General features: G+C 35.5%; 1 protein-coding gene across 3 annotated transcripts in view; it reads left to right on the top strand.

Moving 5' to 3' along the window:
• TET2 (tet methylcytosine dioxygenase 2) overlaps positions 1 to 20,198 on the top strand; it is a 138,957-nt gene that overhangs the window by 101,589 nt on the left and 17,170 nt on the right. The window contains exons 4-8 of one of the 3 annotated variants that reach the window (XM_059923360.1): positions 732 to 822; positions 2,229 to 2,322; positions 2,966 to 3,174; positions 16,102 to 16,190; positions 18,549 to 18,629. In XM_059923360.1, the coding sequence (XP_059779343.1) occupies positions 732 to 822; positions 2,229 to 2,322; positions 2,966 to 3,174; positions 16,102 to 16,190; positions 18,549 to 18,550 (485 nt within the window). In that variant the 3' untranslated portion in view covers positions 18,551 to 18,629. Of the gene's footprint in view, positions 1 to 731; positions 823 to 2,228; positions 2,323 to 2,965; positions 3,175 to 16,101; positions 16,253 to 18,548; positions 18,639 to 20,198 lie in introns of those variants that run through there. The other 2 variants (XM_059923359.1, XM_059923361.1) reach the window with 2 other exon arrangements.

Raw genomic sequence — 20,198 nt, forward strand, 5'->3', positions numbered from 1 at the left:
TCACTGACCTAATGTGCCACACATGTCATAGACAACATTGGGTAAGTTATACTCATCTTCACACCCTTCTCCTATCACACAAACCTTTTTTCCCCACTTTTCATCTTTGATAGTTTACAAGAGCCTCTTCCTTTTATCTGACCCTCTCTTCAATATTTTCTCTCATCATAAGTTGTTCTAAAGTAGTACATACAATATGGGTCTGGATTGAATGTTCTTATTTTCAAAACAAAGTGATCGAATATGGTGGGGAAACGAGAGGAGAAAAAGGTATCTTGACAATAAACTGAACAAAATCCTGGGGGTGAGATAGGACAGGAAATTTTATTTTTAATCTTTTAACATCCAAATAACAGGCAGGCTTCTAGTAAGCTGTAATTTTTTTTTTCTTCAGTTTAAAAAATTGGATTGTAGTTGATATTACATATAATATAGTCTAATTCCCTCACTGTTTATTTAGTTCCACTTACTTGATTTAAAATAATTCCTTATCCCATATCTGAAATGTAATTTAATATATTTTTATCCAACAGGCAGAATGGACATATACCTAATTATTTGGCACATTTTCTAATAGATTAGTCCATCAGTTTACTCATTTTAAAGGAAAAAAATGTTTAAAGTCACATTTAGGACCTTTAATGTACAGGTGGGGGATAAGCTTTGTGGATGTAGCCTTTATATTTAGTATAATTGAGGTCTAAAATAATAATCTTCTATTATCTCAACAGAGCAAATTATTGAAAAAGATGAAGGTCCTTTTTATACCCATCTAGGAGCAGGTCCTAATGTGGCAGCTATTAGAGAAATCATGGAAGAAAGGTAATTAACGCAAAGGCACAGGGCAGATTAACGTTTATCCTTTTGTATATGTCAGAATTTTTCCAGCTTTCACATACAAAGCAGTCAGCAATTGTAAATTGAGTAATTATTAGTAGGCTTAGCTATTCCAGGGTTGCCAGCACTACACACTGTGCTATTCACCAGAGAGTCACAATATTTGACAGGACTAATAGTCTGCAAGCTGGCATAGGCTGCCCACTTTGAGATGGATGCCAGAAAAACCCAGGCATGAACAAGAACCAACCAGCCAGCCAGCCTGCCAGGCGCAAGGGTGCTGGCACAGGCTGCAAAGAGAGCGCCCACTCTGGTTTTCCCACTTGATGATAAAAAAGGAAAAGGGGGGAAAGGTGGTATAAGAAAGGAACCATTGAGTTAAATTCACCTGGAGCTGTAAATGAGTAGTTATCTCCAAGGAAGTTGTCCGTTAGTATGAGCAGAGGGCAAGAGTGATACACTGAATAGAAATAGAGACAGACTCTATTTATAGCTGCATTTTTTTTTAACTGTCAGTCATAGGTGTGCAAGTACTTACCTGAATCTACACAGTTACTCCTGCATGTCATCTTGCAAACTTGAAGACTGTTATGAGCAAGATAACCAATGCAGAGAGAGACTTTCATATAGGTATCCACAGCTCTGAGCTGTTATTACGCTAGGGTGCCTTTTCTTTAAGAGATAGAAGTTTTTATCATTAAAATACATTAGGAGACATTCTGGGCAGCAAGGACATATTCTGTATCATTGTTGCCCCAAATTCAAATTATTCATTTCTAAATTAGCACATAGAAATTCACTAAATAATCGTCTAGTAGCCTGGCAGAAATAGTGAATTTCCCTAAGTGCCCTTTTTTATTAGCAAGGAGTAAGTAGTGCTTTGGTCATAAGGGAAAATATAATCTATTTCTAGAACTATCCTATATTTTCAAAATTGCTGGATACTAGTTATTTGCCAGCCTTTTAAAAAATGAGAGATTCTTAGAGAAACAGTTCTAACTAAAATCTTATGATTCCCCAAGTTTTAAAATAACTAAATTTAGTAAAGGACAAATAGTACGTATCTTAGAAGACTGAATTTAACAAACTTTAAAAAGTTTTGTGCTTGGTGAAATTATGTATAAAAATAAGCTTTCCCATTATTTTTACCCATCATATAATTTCAAAATAGTTCATTACAATTATCAGTATATTTTGATACTGAAGAAATACAAGGCTTAAAGTCTATTATCCAGTTTGCTTGGCTTAGTTCTGTTTTTCAAAAATAAACTATTCATTTCTCAGGATGTGGCCATAGAGTAAAATTATGCTCAAATGTTCAATATTTTGATTGCCTCTTAGATTCATTTGCTAATTTTATGTGTGTGTGTGTTTCTGTGGATTTCTTTAAGGTTTGGACAGAAGGGTAAAGCTATTAGGATTGAAAGAGTCATCTATACTGGTAAAGAAGGCAAAAGTTCTCAGGGATGTCCTATTGCCAAATGGGTAAGTGTGACTTGACAAGGCCTTTGGTCTTCAGTCTTGGGCATTTTGATTCATTCATCTAACCCTGGGAATTGGGTTATCAGATCAGAGAATCATTTATGCCAGTTGAAAGGAATATTGCTTATATTTATCACGTGTCATCTCCTAAGAAAAGGGCAGATTAGGATAAAATCATGTACAAACTGTATTTAATTGAAAGAATTTAATAGTGAGGAAGAGGTCTGTTCAAGTGCCTGCTAGAAGTGTAATTCTTCCCGGCATGTGAGGAAGAGGTCCTTAATCCTTTAAGTACCTGCAGGTAATCTTTATCTTGTCATTTTTGAAGACCTTGAACTTTGAGGTCTTGATTGTCTTCCATCTAGCTCTGGCTTTAGTGCAGGGAGCATTGTCCCCACTGTACTGGGTCGAGTCTGCTACACCCCGAGTGCTTTTGCATCTCTCCCAGTTCTGACCCCAGGGTAGGCCCTGACGTTATAATGGGCAGCAAAAGGCAAGTTGCAGGTGCCGGTAAATGTCGCCCAAATTGTGACCCAGACTTGAGAAAATATACAGACGTCAATCAATGCTCTCATCTGCTGCAAGTGACCCTTGTTTTGTTTTGGTTGGGGTGGTGGGTGTTGGGGTGGAATGGTGACCCGAACAGGTGGTTCGCAGAAGCTGCAGCGAGGAGAAGCTACTGTGCTTGGTGCGGGAGCGAGCTGGCCACACCTGCGAGGCTGCGGTGATTGTGATTCTCATCCTGGTGTGGGAAGGAATCCCACTCTCTCTGGCTGACAAACTGTACTCCGAGCTCACCGAGACACTGAGGAAATACGGCACGCTCACCAATCGTCGGTGTGCCCTGAATGAAGAGTAAGTGCATCCCAGGCCTCTCCTCTCTTTCCACTGCTAGGAGAGCTTAATTGTCGGTTTGAGGGCAGAGAGTTGAACCTGCGTTTACAAAACAGGGATCAAAATGCCTGCTTCACAGCCATGCAGTAGGAACTTGCACTTGCCAGTGCTAACATGGATACTTCGAAGCAATTTCATTTACTAATATTTTGTACCTTCAGACAGCGTAGCTATGAGTTAGAAGCAGCTTGCTGTAAATCTGCGTGTCTGTACCCACAAACTCAACCGTACCATAAACCTGAAAATATTTATGTGTCCGCTTACGCAAGTGACAACTGTTTTGTGTGCCTAGTCACCACGTTAGTAAGTATTGACACCACTTCTGTGTCGCAGTATCTGACACAGTTAGGTGAGAAACTTTAGGATTCCCAGGTCAAGGACTTTATATGTAGCAAACATAAAAATACAAGGCTTATCTATAGAAGTTCTGTAGAAACAAACTGATTTTGACTTCACTGCAATCTAGTCCATTATTTCCATAATAATAATCAAAATCACTTCCACTTTTACTGCTACTAAATAATCAAGAAATTAGTGGTTATGGATGGGCATTATTTTCAAGGAATATAAAAATTTGGAATAGGAGAGCAAGGTATGCAGTTAAATATATTTAATGCATCCAAGTGCTGGTATGGTTTTGTTTGTGTTTTTTGTTTTTTAACCTTATCTACTTGCAGGAAGTTTACATCTTCACTTGGAGAAAGCTTAATTTTTTATTTTCCTTCTGCTATGCTATTCTTGTATATCATTAAAAGAATACAGGAAAATTCACAGTGCTGCACTGAAATCTTATGTAGCTATTTTACTCACAGTCAGTACTAAAATAATTTTAATATTGCACTTTTTTCTTAGTTTTTAAAATTTTTTTGGCTGCGTCGGGTCTTAGTTGAGGCATGCAGGATCTTTCGTTGTGGCGCGGGCTTCCCTCTAGTTGTGGCGTGCAGGTTTTCTCTTCTCTAGTTGTGGTGCACGGGCTCTAGGGCACGTGGGCTCTGTAGTTCGCGGCACGCAGGGTCTCCCGCTGAGGCGCGCGAGCTCAGTAGTCACGGCGCACGGGCTCAGTCACCCCGCGGCACGTGGGATCTTAGTTCCCTGACCAGGGATCAAACCCGCATCCCCTACATTGGAAGGCAGATTCTTTACCACTGGACCACCAGGGAAGTCCCTGCACTTCTTCCTTTAGTCACCTTTCTTCTGCGTCCACCAAACTACAAAAGAGTTTACTGAGCTTATGGAAATATTGTGCTGCTCATTGCAACAATGCATTGCTAACCAAATTTGTCCTTTTGCTATTACTCTAACTGGTATGGTTTTACTGTATGTTAACATAGGTTCTCCCTCTGGGTCATTGGGGGTGGGTAGGGAGGGTTGCAAATCAACTATAAATAATCTGTTTAGGAAAGTTACTTTTCCTGTATGAAAGTGTGGCTTGGCTTTCTATGACAGTCATGATCCCAAAGTGTCATGGTGTGTACCTCAAGGCCATCAACCCACTTTTACAAATGATAGGTTGGAAGGTAGAAGTTGCTGATTCATAAGACATGACTCAAACTTGTGACTGACTGCTTTAGGTATAAAGTAATATTCCATTTACCCTAACATCCCTTGTTTCTCCTTTAAAAAAATGTATTTAGGTGTCTTTAATCAGAAAGAAAATGAAAGTTAAGGCATCTTGAGCAGATGTTGGTGATAGCATTTTTCTCAGGAATTCAGCGACACTGCCTTGTTTTTGTAAAGCAGACTTCCTCTTAGACTTGGTAGCTGGAACTTCTAAACCACCGAAGAAGTTCTTGTGAAAATGACATTTGTTTTATTTAAATTTCTTGAAGTTTCTTGCAAACTACATTTCACATTCTTTGTAATTGATTTAATTTTTATTAATATTATACATCTCTGTTATTTTTCCCCTGAAGGCTTTTCTTTGATTCCTATAAATGCCATTGTCTGAAATAGAATTTCTTTCTATAGGTCAGATTCTATGTTAAGAACTTTCCTAAATTATGTTATTTTGCATTTGAAAACCATGAATGATGATTGGGCCAGGGTCTAAGAAAAACTTAATTTGTTTAACTGGTCTAAATAGGGACAAGAACAAAACTATTAAAAGATGTGCTTCAAATATTGACATTTGGGGCTTCCCTGGTGGCGCAGTGGTTAAGAATCTGCCTGCCAATGCAGCGGACACGGGTTCAAGCCCTGGTCTGGGAAGATCCCACATGCCACGGAGCAACTAAGCCCGTGAGCCACAACTACTGAGCTTGCGCGTCTGGAGCCTGTGCTCCGCAACGGGAGAGGCCGCGACAGTGAGTGGCCCGCGCACCGCGATGAAGAGTGGCCCCCACTTGCCGCAACTGGAGAAAGCCCTCGCACAGAAACGAAGACCTAACACAGCCAAAAATAAATTAAAAAAAAAAAAAATATTGACATTTTAAAGGCCAATCTGTATACTTTTGCTTAACTTTGTCTGTCATTTCAAGGTAAAGATGAGTAGTGATTTAGATGATGTTCTAGCTTTGGGCTACCTGTACTTAGAGCAAGTTTCCAAAAACAAAAAATATACTTGAGGTACATGATTCAAATAGACACTTAACCAATGGCAATAGAGACTTCACTCTGATATAGCTTTTGAAGTTTCTTCTACCCTATAAAATAAGTTTTATTTTATGTCTGGCAAAAGTTAAAATTACGATTTTTTTGTGAAGAATGGAGTGTAATCTCAAATTGGGGCTGCTGACTCATTTTAATATTCAAAGCTGTGGGACCCTCATCACTGAGTTCTTATAAATCCCAGTGCCCGCAGGCACCATAACCACCCACTGTGAGTCCAGAAAAGAACTCCGAGAGCATCTTCCAGTGGGAAAGTCAAAACGGATTTTTACATTTCCTTTGAGCCCAGCCAGCTGTTTCTCCTTTAAAGATTTCCCTTTGAGATTTTTATTTTATGACTAAGCCTAACCAATAATTTTTTGGCAAGTAAGAGTTGTGGGAGTGTATCTGTCATTATAAGGAAGTCAAAGCCAGAAATGTCTCTGCCATGCTGGGTGATATTAAACTTTTAAAGAAACTTTATATTATAAAAATTTTCCAATATACGTAAATGGAGGAATGCAGTATATTTATCACATTTTGCCAATACTATTCCATATATTCTGTGTGCCCCCCCCCACTTCCTAACCCCATCCCCACCAGTGTTTTAAAGCAAAACAGAGGCCATATCATCTAAGCTATGTTCACTTCAGTGTGTATCATTAACAAATAAGGACTTGGTGTTTTACAATGTTGTGTTAGTTTCTACTGTACAGCAAAGTGAATCAGCTATATGTATACATATATCCCCTCTTTTTTGGATTTACTTCCCGTTTAGGCCACCACAGAGCACTGAGTAGAGTTCCCTGTGCTATACAGTAGGTTCTCATTAGTTATCTGTTTTATACATATTAGTGTATATAAGTCAATCCCAATCTCCCAATTCATCCCACCCATTCTTTCCCCCCCTTGGTGTCCATACGTTTTTTTCTTTATGTCAGTGTCTCTATTTCCGCCTTGCAAACAGGTTCATCTGTACCATTTTTCTAGATTCCACATATATGCATTAATACACGATATTTCTTTTTCTCTTTCTGACTTACTTCACTCTGTATGACAGTCTCTAGGTCCATCCATGTTGCTGCAAATGGCACAATTTTGTTCCCTCTTATGGCTAATATTCCATTGTATATATGTACCACATCTTCTCCATCCATTTCTCTGTTGATGGGCATTTAGGTTGCTTCCATGACCTGGCTATTGTAAACAGTGCTGCAATGAATATTGGGGTGCGTGTGTCTTTTTGAATCATGGTTTTCTCAGGATATATGCCCAAGGACTTTTTTTTTTTTTTTATAAGCAAAACCTAGTCACAGTGTCATTATCATTCATCTCAAAATTGAGTGATTCTTTAATATCATTTTACGTTCCGACCATGTTCAAATTCCCTAATTGGATACTGTTTCCAATGTACACATATATACACATATACATATTAGATATACATATATATAAAGTAAAACAGTATTGACAAAAAGAAAGTCCATATCTTACATTTGATTGAGGGTTTTGAGTAGGTCCCAGTTCATGCCTATTGTCTAGTATAGTTATTGATAGAACTTCCTTTTACTCTCAAAAGTGTCCCAGTTTGTAAGATAAAGTATATGATTCACAAGGCTCTTTTACTTTATTATAGTTTCCCCTCTCTTTTTTATGAATTTATTTGTTAAAGAGACTGTATGACTTGCTTTGTAAAATTTCTCACATTCTGGATTTGGCTGTGCACACTTGCTTAACTTGTTCCTCTGTCACCAATATCGTACGTACACTGGTAGTTAGAGACTTAAATATGTATGTATACATGAATGTATATATTAGCAAAATGCTTCATAAGTGGTGATGAAATAATCTTAGTTCTTCATACCCATCAAGAGGGACATAATATCTGCTTTGTTCCATTTATAATGATGTTATGAGTGTTCAGCTGAGGAGTTGTTAGCTTGATCCACCCATCATAAAGTTTACTAGAAAACTTCTACCTAATGGTTTAGCACATCCACCGATGATTATTACCTGTTTCCATTAGTTTGCAAATTGATAATTTTCTTATTTTTTAAAGTATAAATTTGTTATGTACATTTAATTTATTTTGCTAGTTTTTCTATTCTTGCATAAGTTTAAATGGCTGATATAATTTTTAAATTTTGTTTTTTAAAATATTTATTTATTTATTTATTTATTATTTTTGGCTGCATTGGGTCTTCATTACTGCGTGCAGGCTTTCTCTAGTTGCGGTGAGCAGGGGCTACTCTTCATTGCAGTGCGTGGGCTTCTTATTGCAGTGGCTTCTCTTGTTGCACGGGCTCTAGGCACACGGGCTTCAGTAGTTGTGGCACTCAGGCTCAGTAGTTGTAGTGCATAGGCTTAGTTGCTCCACGGCATGTGGGATCTTCCCGGACCAGGGATCGAACCTGTGTCCCCTACATTGGCAGGCAGATTCTTAACCACTGTGCCACCAGGGAAGTCCCTTTTTTTTTTTACAGTTAGAAGTCCAAAGAGGTTGAGAGTGTTTTTAAAAATCTGTTGTATAGGTAAATATTTTTATTACAATTTCTCTGATTTGTTATTTAACCGTTAGCCAAGTTCTGAGCCATGTTAAAATTAGGCTGCAACGTAAAAATTCCAACAATATTTGAAAGGCCGCTATGAAAATAAAGGTGCCTTTTCAGAAGCCACTTCATATAGGAAATCACCTTGAAGTCATTTTGTTATGTGTGAGTTTTTTCCATTTCTATATAATTCACACACCATAAAATTCACCCTTTTAAAGTATACAATACAGTGCATTAGTATATTCACAAAGTTGTACAACATTTTCATTGCTCCCAAAAGGAAACCTCAAAGCCATTAGGCGATCACTTCCCATTCTCCTCCCCCACTAAATGGCAACTACTAATCAACATTCTGTCTCTACAGATTTGCCTTTTCTGGGCTTTTCATATTAATAGAATCATACAATATTCTATTCAATCTGTCTGGCCTCTTTCACTTAGCATAATATGTGTTTTTAAATTTTTTTTTATTTTTATTTTTTTAAATTTTATTGGAGTATAGTTGATTTCCAATGTTGTGTTAGTTTCAGGTGTACAGCATAGTGATTCAGTTATACACATACATATATTCATTCTTTCTCAGGTTCTTTTCCCATATAGGTTATTATAGGTTATTCATTCTTTTTCAGATTCTTTTCCCACATTGAGTAGTTTCCTGTGCTATACAGTAGATCCATGTTGGTTATCCATTTTGTATATAGTAGTGTGTGTATGTTCATCCCAAGATCCTAATTTATCCCTCCCCCCCACCACATTTCCCCTTTGGTCTCCAAAAGTTTGTTTTAAAAATCTGTGAGTTTGTTTCTGTTTTGTAAATCATTTTTTAAATATTCCACATATGAGTGATATCATATGATATTTATCTGACTTACTTCACTTAGCATGATAATCTCTAGGTCCACCCATGTTGCTACAAATGGCATTATTTTGTTCTGTTTTATGGCTGAGTAATATTCCATTGTATATATGTACCATATCTTTATCCGTTCCTCTGTCGATGGACATTTAGGTTGCTTCCATGTCTTGGCTGTTGTAAATTGTGCCGCAGTGAACACTGGGGTGCACGTATCTTTTCAAATTATGGTTTCCTCTGGATACATGCCAAGGAGTGGGATCACTGGCTCATATGGTAGTTCTATTTTTAGTTTTTTAAGGAACTTCCATACTGTTCTCCATAGTGGCTGTACCAATTTACATTCCCACCAACAGTGTATGAGGGTTCCCTTTTCTCCCCACCCTCTCCAGCATTTATTGTTTGTAGATTTTTTGATGATGGCCATTCCGACCTGTGTGAGGTGATACCTCATTGTAGTTTTGATTTGCATTTCTCTGATAATTAGTGATGTTGAGCATCTTTTCATGTGCTTTTTGGCCATCTGTATGTCTTCTGTGGAGAAATGTCTATTTAGATCTTCTGCCCATTTTTTGATTGCATTGTTTGTTTTTTTGACATAGAGCTTCATGAGTTGTTTGTATATTTTGGAGGTTAATTCCTTCTCGGTCGCTTTGTTTGCAAATATCAATATTTTCTCCCATTCTGTGGGTTGTCTTTTTGTTTTGTTTATGGCTTCCTTTGCTGTGCAGAAGATTTTAAGTTTAATTAGGTCCCATTTGTCTATTTTTGTTTTTATTTTCATTACTCTAGGAGGTGAATCAAAAAAGATGTTGCTGCAATTTATGTCAAAGAGTGTTCTGCCTATGTTTTCCTCTAACAGTTTTATAGTGTCCAGCCTTACACTTAGGTCTTTGATCCATTTTGAGTTTATTTCTGTGTATGGTGTTAGAGAATGTTCTAATTTCCTTCTTTTACATGTAGCTTTCCAGTTTTCCCAGCACCACTTATTGAAGAGACTGTCTTTTCTCCACTGTATATTCTTGCCTCCTTTGTCATAGATTAATTGGCCATAGGTGCATGGGTTTATTTCTATTCCATTGATCTATATTTCTGTTTTTGTGCCAGTACCAAACTGTTTTGATGACTGTAGCTTTGTAATATAGTCTGAAGTCAGGGAGTCTGATTCCTCTAGCTTCATTTTTCTTTCTCAGGATTGCTTTGGCTATTCGGGGTATTTTGTGTTTCCATACAAATTTAAAAATTTTTGTTCTAGTTCTGTGAAAAATGCCATTGATAATTTGATAGGGATTGCATTGAATCTGTAGATTGCCTTGGGTAGTATAGTCATTTTTGCAATATTGATTCTTCCAATCCAAGAACATGGTATATCTCTCCATCTGTTTGTATCATCTTCGATTTCTTTCATCAGCATCTTATAGTTTTCAGAGTACAGGTCTTTTGCCTCCTTAGGTAAATTTATTCCTACATATTTTATTCCTAGGTCTTTATAATATTTTAAAGTTTTGTCCATGTCATAACATTAATCAGTACTTTATTCCTTTTTATGGCTGAATAATATTCCATTGCATATATGTGTACCACATTTTCTTTGTTCATCAGTTCATGGACACTTTAGTTATTTCCACTTTTTGGCTGTTATGAATAATGCTGCTATGAATATCTCTGTACAGGTTTCTGTATAGACATATATTTTCAGTTCTCTTGGGTGTATACCTAGGAGTGACAATTTTGGTTGTATGGTAACTACGTTTAACTTTTTGAGGAACTGCCAAACTGTTTTCCAAAACAGCTGCACCACTCTTCATGCCTACCAACAATATATGGAGGTTCTGATGTTTCCACATTTTCACCAAAACTACTTATTGGCTGCCTTTATTTATTTTATTTATTATACCCCTTCCAGTGGGTATAATGTGTATCTCGTGGTTTTGATTTGCATTTCCCTAATGAGTAATGATGTTAGCCATTATTTCATTTGCTATTGGCTATTCATATATCTTCTTTGAAGAAATCCTTTCTTAAATCTTTACTCCTTTTTAAATTAATTGTTTTCTGAGTTATAAGAGTTCTTTATATATTCTGGATACTAGAACTCATCAGATGTATGGTTTGCAGATATTTTCTCATTCTGTAGGTTGTCTCTTCATTTGATGATATCCTTGAAGCACAAAAGTTTTTAATTTTGATGAAGTCAATTTTTTTAAATTAACTGCTTGCACTTTCAGTGTCATATCTAAGAAATCATTGCCTAATCCAGGGTATTAAAGATTTACCCCAGTGTTTTCTTCCCAGAGTATTATAGTTTTAGCTCTTACATTTAGGTCTGTGATCACTGTTATGATGTGAGATAAGAGTTCAACTTCATTTTTTTGCATGTGACTATCCAGTTGTCTCAGCACCATTTGTTGAAGAGACTTTTTTCCATATTGAATGGTTTTCTCATTCTCGTTGAAGATTAATTGACAAAGATGTATGTGTCATTTCAGGATTCTTCTGTTCCATTAATTTACATATCTATCCTTATGCCAATACTATATGTTGTTGATTGCTGTAGTTGCTGTAGCAAGTTTTGAAATTGGAATGTATAAATCTTCCAACTGTTTTTCTCTTACAGGATCCTTACAGTATCCTACAGGATATTCTGGGTCCTTTTCATGTCCCTGTGAATTTTAGGATGAACTTAATAATTTCCCCATCTGGGATTTTGACAGAGGTTCTGTTGAATCAGCAAATTAATTGGGAAGTGTTGACATCTTAACAATATTAAGTCTTCCTATTTATTAGCACAGGATGTCTTTACATTTATTTAGGTTTTTAATTTCTTTCAATGATGTTTTATAGTTTTCAGTGTACAAGTCCTACACGTCTTTTGTCAAATTTCTAAATATTTTATTCTTTTTGATGCTTATTTTAAGTAGAATTATTTTGATTTTTTTTTGGATTGTTCATTGCCAGGATACACTTACACAATTGGTTTTTATATATTAATCTTATATCCTACAAACTTATTTAACTAGTTTATCAGTGCTAAATTTTTTTGGTGGATTCCTTAGGATTTATACATACAAAATCATGTCATCTACAAATAGAGATAGTTTAATTTCTTCATTTCCAATCTAGATGTCTACTTTTTTGTTTTTTTTTGATCCTTTTGCATAATTTCCCTGGCTAGAACCTAGAGTAGATATTGAACAGAATTGGCAACAGCAAGCAGCTATTGCTTGTCTCTGATTTCTTTCAGCTTTTCACCATTAGGTATGATGCTAAATGTAGGGTTTTTGTAACTGTTCTTTGTCAGGTTGAGGAAGATTTTTTTCTATTCCTAGGTTGAGTATTTTTATCATGAAAGGTTGTTGTACTTTTCTCAAATGCTTTGTCTGCATTTCACTTTGTTAATGTGGTATTTCATATTGATTGATTTTTATACATTGGACCAACATTGCATTTCTGGGATAGATATTACTTGGCCATAATGTATACTTTTTGTATATGTTGCTGGATTCCATTTGCTAGTATTTTATTGAGGATTTTTTCATCTATATTGATAAGGGATATTGGTCTATAGTTTTCTTGTGATGTCTTTGTTTTTGGTTTCAGGGTAATACTGGATTCATAGAATACATTGAAAAGGGTTCCCTCTTATATTATTTGGAAGAATTTGTAAAGGATTGGGGCTAACTTTTTAAATGTTCAGTGGAATTCACCAGCAAAATCATATACTCTTGGGCTTATCCTTGTGGGAAGTTTTTTGATTACTAATTCAGTCTTTTTGTTATAGGTCTATTCATATTTTCTATTTCTTCTTGAGTCAGTTTCAGTAGTTTGTGCTTTCTGGGAATTTGTCCATTTCATCTAAGTTATCTAACCTGTTGATAGATCATTTTTATAGTATTCCCTTATAATGCTTTTTATAAGGTCATTGGTAGTATCCTCTGTTTCATTTCTAATTTTTTAGTAATTTGGGTCTTCTTTCTTTTTCTTGGTCAGTCTAGCTAGTTTTGTCTACCAAGACCTCAGGCAGCTGCAATGTTCAACAATTGCCTCTGACTATTTTCAACAAATATCTCCAGTGGGGAAAAGGCTATATACAATAGGTGAACTCCAAGTCAGATCAAATGAAGAAAGGCTTGCCAGTGGTGTCTTCTAGAGAACTACCAAATAGGTAAAATAATGACATTTCTCTAGGAATGGGGCTTTGGAGGATATCCAGCCTAATTCTACCCTCTCCAGTGGTTGCCAGCCTGCTGATTTTCACCATAAATGTGGGCTGTTGGTTTTCAAGGCTGTCGTGGAGTTCTGGGGACAGTGGAAATAGGGCAAGTTAAAACACTGCAAGGCTTAGCTTCCTACCAAAATTTCATTGCCTTTCTTGAAGAAATGCTTCCTGGACTGCTGCAAGTCTTTTGTTAATTTCCATATTTCTGAAGAGTTGATTCTGACAATATTTACCAGGTTTCTTTTTGCTTTTGTGGAGGAGGGTATTTTCAGAGATCCTTATTCTGCCGTTTTTGCTGACATCTGTAAAATTGTAACTTCTAATTATAACATTCCTTCTGCATTTATTAGACGGAATTCTTTAAAGAACTTTTCATTATCAACTGTTTGGTTACCATTAAATATAGTTTGTAAACAAATGACAGAATAATGCATGGTAAGTATCCTTAGTTGTGAAATTTCAAAATAGTGATTTGGTGCTTTAGTAACCATCCAAAAATGATCAGTTAGTTTGTTCTTTCTTTTTGGTATCATTATTAACTCATTTGAAAAAAAAAAAAAAAAAAAACCCTCATGGATTTTAACCTATATTCATTTCAATGAGAAATGATATTTAGAGATCACAGTATGTGTCCAGATATGCCCATTGCTACAAAGATATTGTTACTTTAGGCATTTTCAGTGGGCTGATATAAGAAGTAATTTTTTTTTGAAAGAGAAAATTTGAGCTTTTTAATTCATATCGTGAGTTCATACTATTTCCTATTCATAGGATTTTACAGGGTATTTACTTATCTTTAGACTTATTTCATCTTACACTGAAATTCTTATTTCTTGACATTAACAATGATTTTTTCATGTCACAACATACATAAGTAATTTCAAAGCAATATCATTACTACAAATAAGACTACTGTTGTCCAATGAGGTCAGGAGAGCCATACATAAACAAACGATCCACTTCTTAACATGTATCCAAAGGAAGTGAAATCATTATCTCAAAGGGATATCTGCATTCCAATTGCAGCATTATTCACAGTAACCAAGGTGTGGAGACAACCTAAGTGTCCATCAATGGATAAATGGATAAAGGTGTGGTTTGTGAACACACACACAGGAATATTATTCAGCTTTTAAAAAAGGAAATCCTGCCATTTTCGACAACATGGAGGAATCTGGAGGGGATTATGCTAAGTGAAATAAGCCAGACAGAGAAAGACAGATACCTGATATTACTTATATGTGGAATCAAAAACAAAAAACAAAAGCCAAACTCACAGAAACAGAGTAGAAAAGTTGTGAGAGGCTGGGGGATGAGGGAAATAGGGAGAGGTTGGTAAAAGGGTATATATAATCTTTCAGTTATAAAATGAGTAAGGTCTGAGGATCTAATGACTATAGTTGATAACACCTTACTATATAACTGAAATTTGCTAAAAGAGTTGAACTTAAATGTTCATTGCAAGAAAAAAAAATATGTGAGGTGATAGATGTGTTAATTAACTTGATGGGAAAATCCTTTCATAATATATGCTTATATCAAATCATCACGTTGTATACTTTGAATATCTTACAATTTTATTTGTCAATTATACCTCAATACAGCTGTGAAAAAATACCTACTGAATATAGTTTTCCTAGGGGGTTGTTTTATCCTGTTTTTAATTTTTGGTTTCTTTGCTTGTTTGTCTGTTTATCGCCCTTAGGATATAACTGACTTGGGATGTGAAGTCACAATACTGTATTTTAGCCAAAAACTAGAAAGCACTCAAATGCCCATCAATGGTGGAACGATTAATTTGTGACATATCCATATAATAGAAACTGTACTCAGTGAATAAATACATCAATATAAAGTATAACTACATGCAACAATGTGGATGGATATTCCAAACAATGTTGAAGAAGCAAGACACAAATAAGCTTATACTAGATAATTGCATATACATGTGTATGTTATGTACGTATGTGTGTATGTATATGTGTACATATACATACACACATACAGTTTTGCCTATTTTTATACTATAGTATAGAAATATATGGCATACTATATGTAGTATAAAAATAGTCAAAACTATACATATATGTGTGTGTACTATACTATATGTTGTATAAAAATGGGCAAAACTATATATATATATATACACACACATTTATATACACACACACTAAATTCAGTAGGTTTATAGTATATATAGTATAAAAATAGGCATATATATACACACAATACATACATACACACTATATTCAGTAGGAATATAGTATATTTTATATAGGATAAAAGTAGGCAGAGCTAATCTCTTCTGATAGAAGTTACTGTTAGGAGGACAATGCTTGGAAGGAAATATAAGATGGGATTTCGGGGTGCAAGTATATGTTTTGTTTCTTAGCTTGAGTGGCACTCACTTGTGTATGTTTCATTTGTGAGTGATTAGAAGCTATAAAATTATGTGTACTTTCTCTGTGTGTATTATACTACAATAAAATGTTTAAGTTGTCTTTTAAAGTCAATCGAAATAGTGCTTTTCTAATGTGATTGTGGCACAGCTTAATATAGAGTTAGACTTCTTTCAAAACTAATTTGCATTCATTTTGGAATGTAGACACCCAGAATATGAGATTGATAGCCTGGACAGTGCTATCCATAGTCATGAACTTGGTTCTTTGATTTCTCAGGAGAACGTGTGCCTGTCAGGGGCTGGACCCAGAGACCTGTGGTGCCTCCTTTTCTTTTGGTTGTTCATGGAGCATGTACTACAATGGATGTAAGTTTGCCAGAAGCAAGATCCCAAGAAAATTTAAGCTGCTTGGGGATGACCCAAAAGAGGTTTGTTTACTTCCTGATGTATAATGTTTATTTTTCATGGAGAATTGATGAGCACAGATGAAGTGAACAATATAATATACTCAAACTCTCATTAACAGAGAATTTCATCTCAGAGATAGATCAGTAAAATTTTGGCTAAACTGTAGACACACATAATAATAGTTTATAAAATTAGCATAATAACAACCATGTGCTACTAAAGTAATAAAGTTTGATCAACATAAACTATACTTATGGCCTTTTACATTTATTCTTTGTCTTTTATGTAAACTCCAGGGTTTTACACAGCTGTCATTTACATATTAAAACTAAATATTACTACTTCAGTGTTAGAACTTTTCATCTTTTGAACCTGAATTATAGAAATCATGTTCGTGACTGCCACATTCATAAAAGTCCATTTCTAGTCACATTTTCAACCCATGAGATTTGATGGCTTAATGTTACTATAATAAATGCATTCAAGTAACTAAAACATATTTAGATTTTAATATAAAGGTGTAGTTGAAATAAATGAACATTGATTTCTCATTGACATCACTGGTTTTTGTCCTTCTCTAGAATATATATTTCTCAAAATATAACTTGTAGACTGGTATCACATTTAACAACTTTTGGGTAGCATGTATTCTAGAGTATGCTAATTGAATAATCAGAAAACCTCAGTATATCTAGCATTCATATATGATCAAATTTTTAGTAAATCTATACATGTTATAATTTTCTTTCAAATTTTCAATGCAATTGAAATATGCAATTATACTATTGATGTAATAATTTTTATATGTCCCTTTGAAAAGTTTGTTATTTGTGACTATAATAGTAAGTAAGTGGAAGTTTAATAAAGTGCAAAAGCTCTTCAAGTCATGATATAAATTTTTCATAGAATCATAACATTTTAATAAGCTGTATGAATGTGCTAGATATCCTCTTTGCGTAAGAAAACACACAAGGGGCTTCCCTGGTGGCGCAGTGGTTGAGAATCTGCCTGCCAATGCAGGGGACACGGGTTCGAGCCCTGGTCTGGGAAGATCCCACATGCCGCGGAGCAACTGGGCCCGTGAGCCACAATTACTGAGCCTGCGCGTCTGGAGACTGTGCCCCGCAACGAGAGGCCCACGCACCGCGATGAAGAGTGGCCCCCGCTTGCCACAACTAGAGAAAGCCCTCACACAGAAACGAAGACCCAACACAGCCATAAATAAATAAAATTAAAAAAAAAAAAAAAAAAAAACGTGTGCCCTGACATATCTCAAAATGGTTCCTTTTAAAAAAAAAAAAGAAAACACACAAATATTTAATAAACCTAATGAATAGCAATTTTGCCTGCTGTCTTACACTTTTAATTTTCACACTGGAGAGCATTTTCACCACTACTTCATAAATGTTTATCACTCTGTGTTTCATGTAAACAAATGCAGGGGATGGCTAGTGACATCCTCCCTCTGTTAGGTAGGAGGACTCCAGTCAGAAACCTCCTTACCTTCTAAAATGCAAACAAGTATATTGCTGCCAGCTGCTTACATCTCCCAAGGTTTTTAGAGAAATATCAATGTGAAATGAGAACTTCTAAGTATGAATAGAACAACTGAGTATTGTCCCCTACCATTTAAAAAAGCATATTCTTTGCTTGGGGGTGGGGGGGGAAATATACCTGAACATTTTTCCTCTCAAGTAAACTTTACAAAGTTTTTTATATATACCACATTATAGTTCTTAGAGTTTTATTCATATTTGAATCACAGTAATTTTTAGTTCTATGGAGTGATCATTTCAAATTTGCTATTTTTTATAAACATTTAAAACATAAAGATTAGAAATAGATTAAACCAAACAAATCCTTTCAATAGCTCATCTTCCTCGGCCACTAATTGGAGAAGAATAGAGAATGTGACCTTTCAAAGACCATATGGCTTCATTCTCCTAATCCTGCTACCAGCATAGACTTATATTAATAAAATGCCAAAAATCTGCATGCAAAGTAGAAAATTGATTAATCTCATGTACATACCAAAGAGCTAGACATTTAACAGCACATACAAAAATAGGTGATATATGGTCTGTGCTTTTCACTTAGAAATAGTCACGTTAAGATGATATTTAGTTATTGGGTTGGCCAAAGATGTTATGGGAAAAACCCTGAACAAACTTTTTGGCCAAGCCGATATTTAATGAGACGATATATATTTGTGATTTGGATCTAAGATGTAGGGGAAAAGATCTAATTGATAGCCTCTCTCATATATGGATAGATTGGATTTAGAATTTAATATGTAGAATTATTCATTTTATACAGGAAGAGAAACTGGAGTCTCATTTACAAAACCTGTCCACTCTTATGGCACCAACATACAAGAAACTTGCACCTGATGCATATAATAATCAGGTAAGTTTAAACAGTTATTGACAATGATTAGAACACTTTACTTACTCATTACTGATGGCCTATCTTTCCAAAAATATTTTTGAAGCAACGATTTTCCTTTATTTTTTTAACTTTTTCTCTTCCTAATTGTTGAAACCACTGCAGTGTTCTGTTTTTGATATATGAAAATTTGATATATGAAAATTACACCATCCAAAAGAGTGTATTTTTGGTCTTTTAATCTGTAAAGATAATGAGCTTTTAAGGCTCACAAGCTGTTTTACCTACTAATCTTGTTCTCATATGGATAATTTTATCTCTGTAAGCAGACTTTAGTGATTAATTGCAATTATATGGCTCATACTATAGGTTCTAACCACCTGTTAACTGTTTCCACAGCAAATCTATACATGTAAAGCTATGGGTGTACTACTTTGTAAGTGTGTATACATGTGTCGCGATACGTCAGATTTTGCTAGATTTTTCCTTTTTCTTTTTCCTTTCCTATTTTCTAAGTGTGTGCTGGGTTGTACCTATATGGAAGGCCAGGTGATTTGTTCAGAAATGCTCGTGAAGGAGGCAAAAGACTGTGAAGTCTACACTGTTTCAATAACATCAACAGCAAAAGCACTAAATGAAAGCCTGTTATGAACCAGATGCTTTGTTTAGTCACTGTGGACATTAAGATGAGCAATGCAGATTCTCTGTCTTTACAAAACTCCTTCCTTAGAGGAGACAGAGATATGTAAAATGCCAGCTATAGAAAAAAATGATAACAGCTGGGACAGAAGTATGCACACATTTCTGAGGAACAAAAAGGTTCTCCCTGAAAGTAGAGATGTTAAGGTCACAGATGGCCTTGCAGGCCATACAAAGATCTTTGAACTTTATCTTATAGGTAAGAGGCCTACCACTGGGGTGTTCTAAGTGTATATTGGGGACGGTGAGGGTGAAGTGATTTAACTTGAAAAGGTCACTCAAGCCAAATAAATGAAATACAGCTTAGATTATAGAAGATTAAATTAGAGAAGTAAGCTACTGCAATCACTGGGCAAGAGACGTTAAGGTCCTAATTTAACGAAATAGCAGTAGTGATAGAGAAAATGAAATAAGTATGTGAAATATTTGGTGGAACTTATGAACTTAGTGACCAATCAGATTTGAGAATGAGCAAAAGAGAGAATTTGAGGGTCCACCAAATTTCTGGCTTGGACAGGTGGTTCTATTAGTATTAGGAATCAGTGAGGAAAAGTAAGTTTGGAGGAGATAAGGAGAAGATGACAAATTTCATTTTGGACATGCTAGGTTTGACATACTTCTAGGATAATTAAAAGAAAAATCGGGAGAAAAATCCAGGTTAGCACTGTGATTTGGGAGTTATCAAAATGCAGGAAGTAGTTAGTAGTAAATATAATTTTTCAGAGTGAAGATTACAAAGAGGAGAAGGGGCTAATGATTTTAATATTTAACATTTTAAGGGTGAGTAGGGGAAGAGAAACCAGTGAAGGAAGGACTGGGGGTAGGAGCAATGGAATAGAAGAGGTTAAAGATTTAAGAGGAAGAGGAAGGTTGATAGATGGA

Source organism: Balaenoptera ricei, chromosome 5, assembly GCF_028023285.1.
Source record: "Balaenoptera ricei isolate mBalRic1 chromosome 5, mBalRic1.hap2, whole genome shotgun sequence".
NCBI lineage: Eukaryota > Metazoa > Chordata > Mammalia > Artiodactyla > Balaenopteridae > Balaenoptera > Balaenoptera ricei.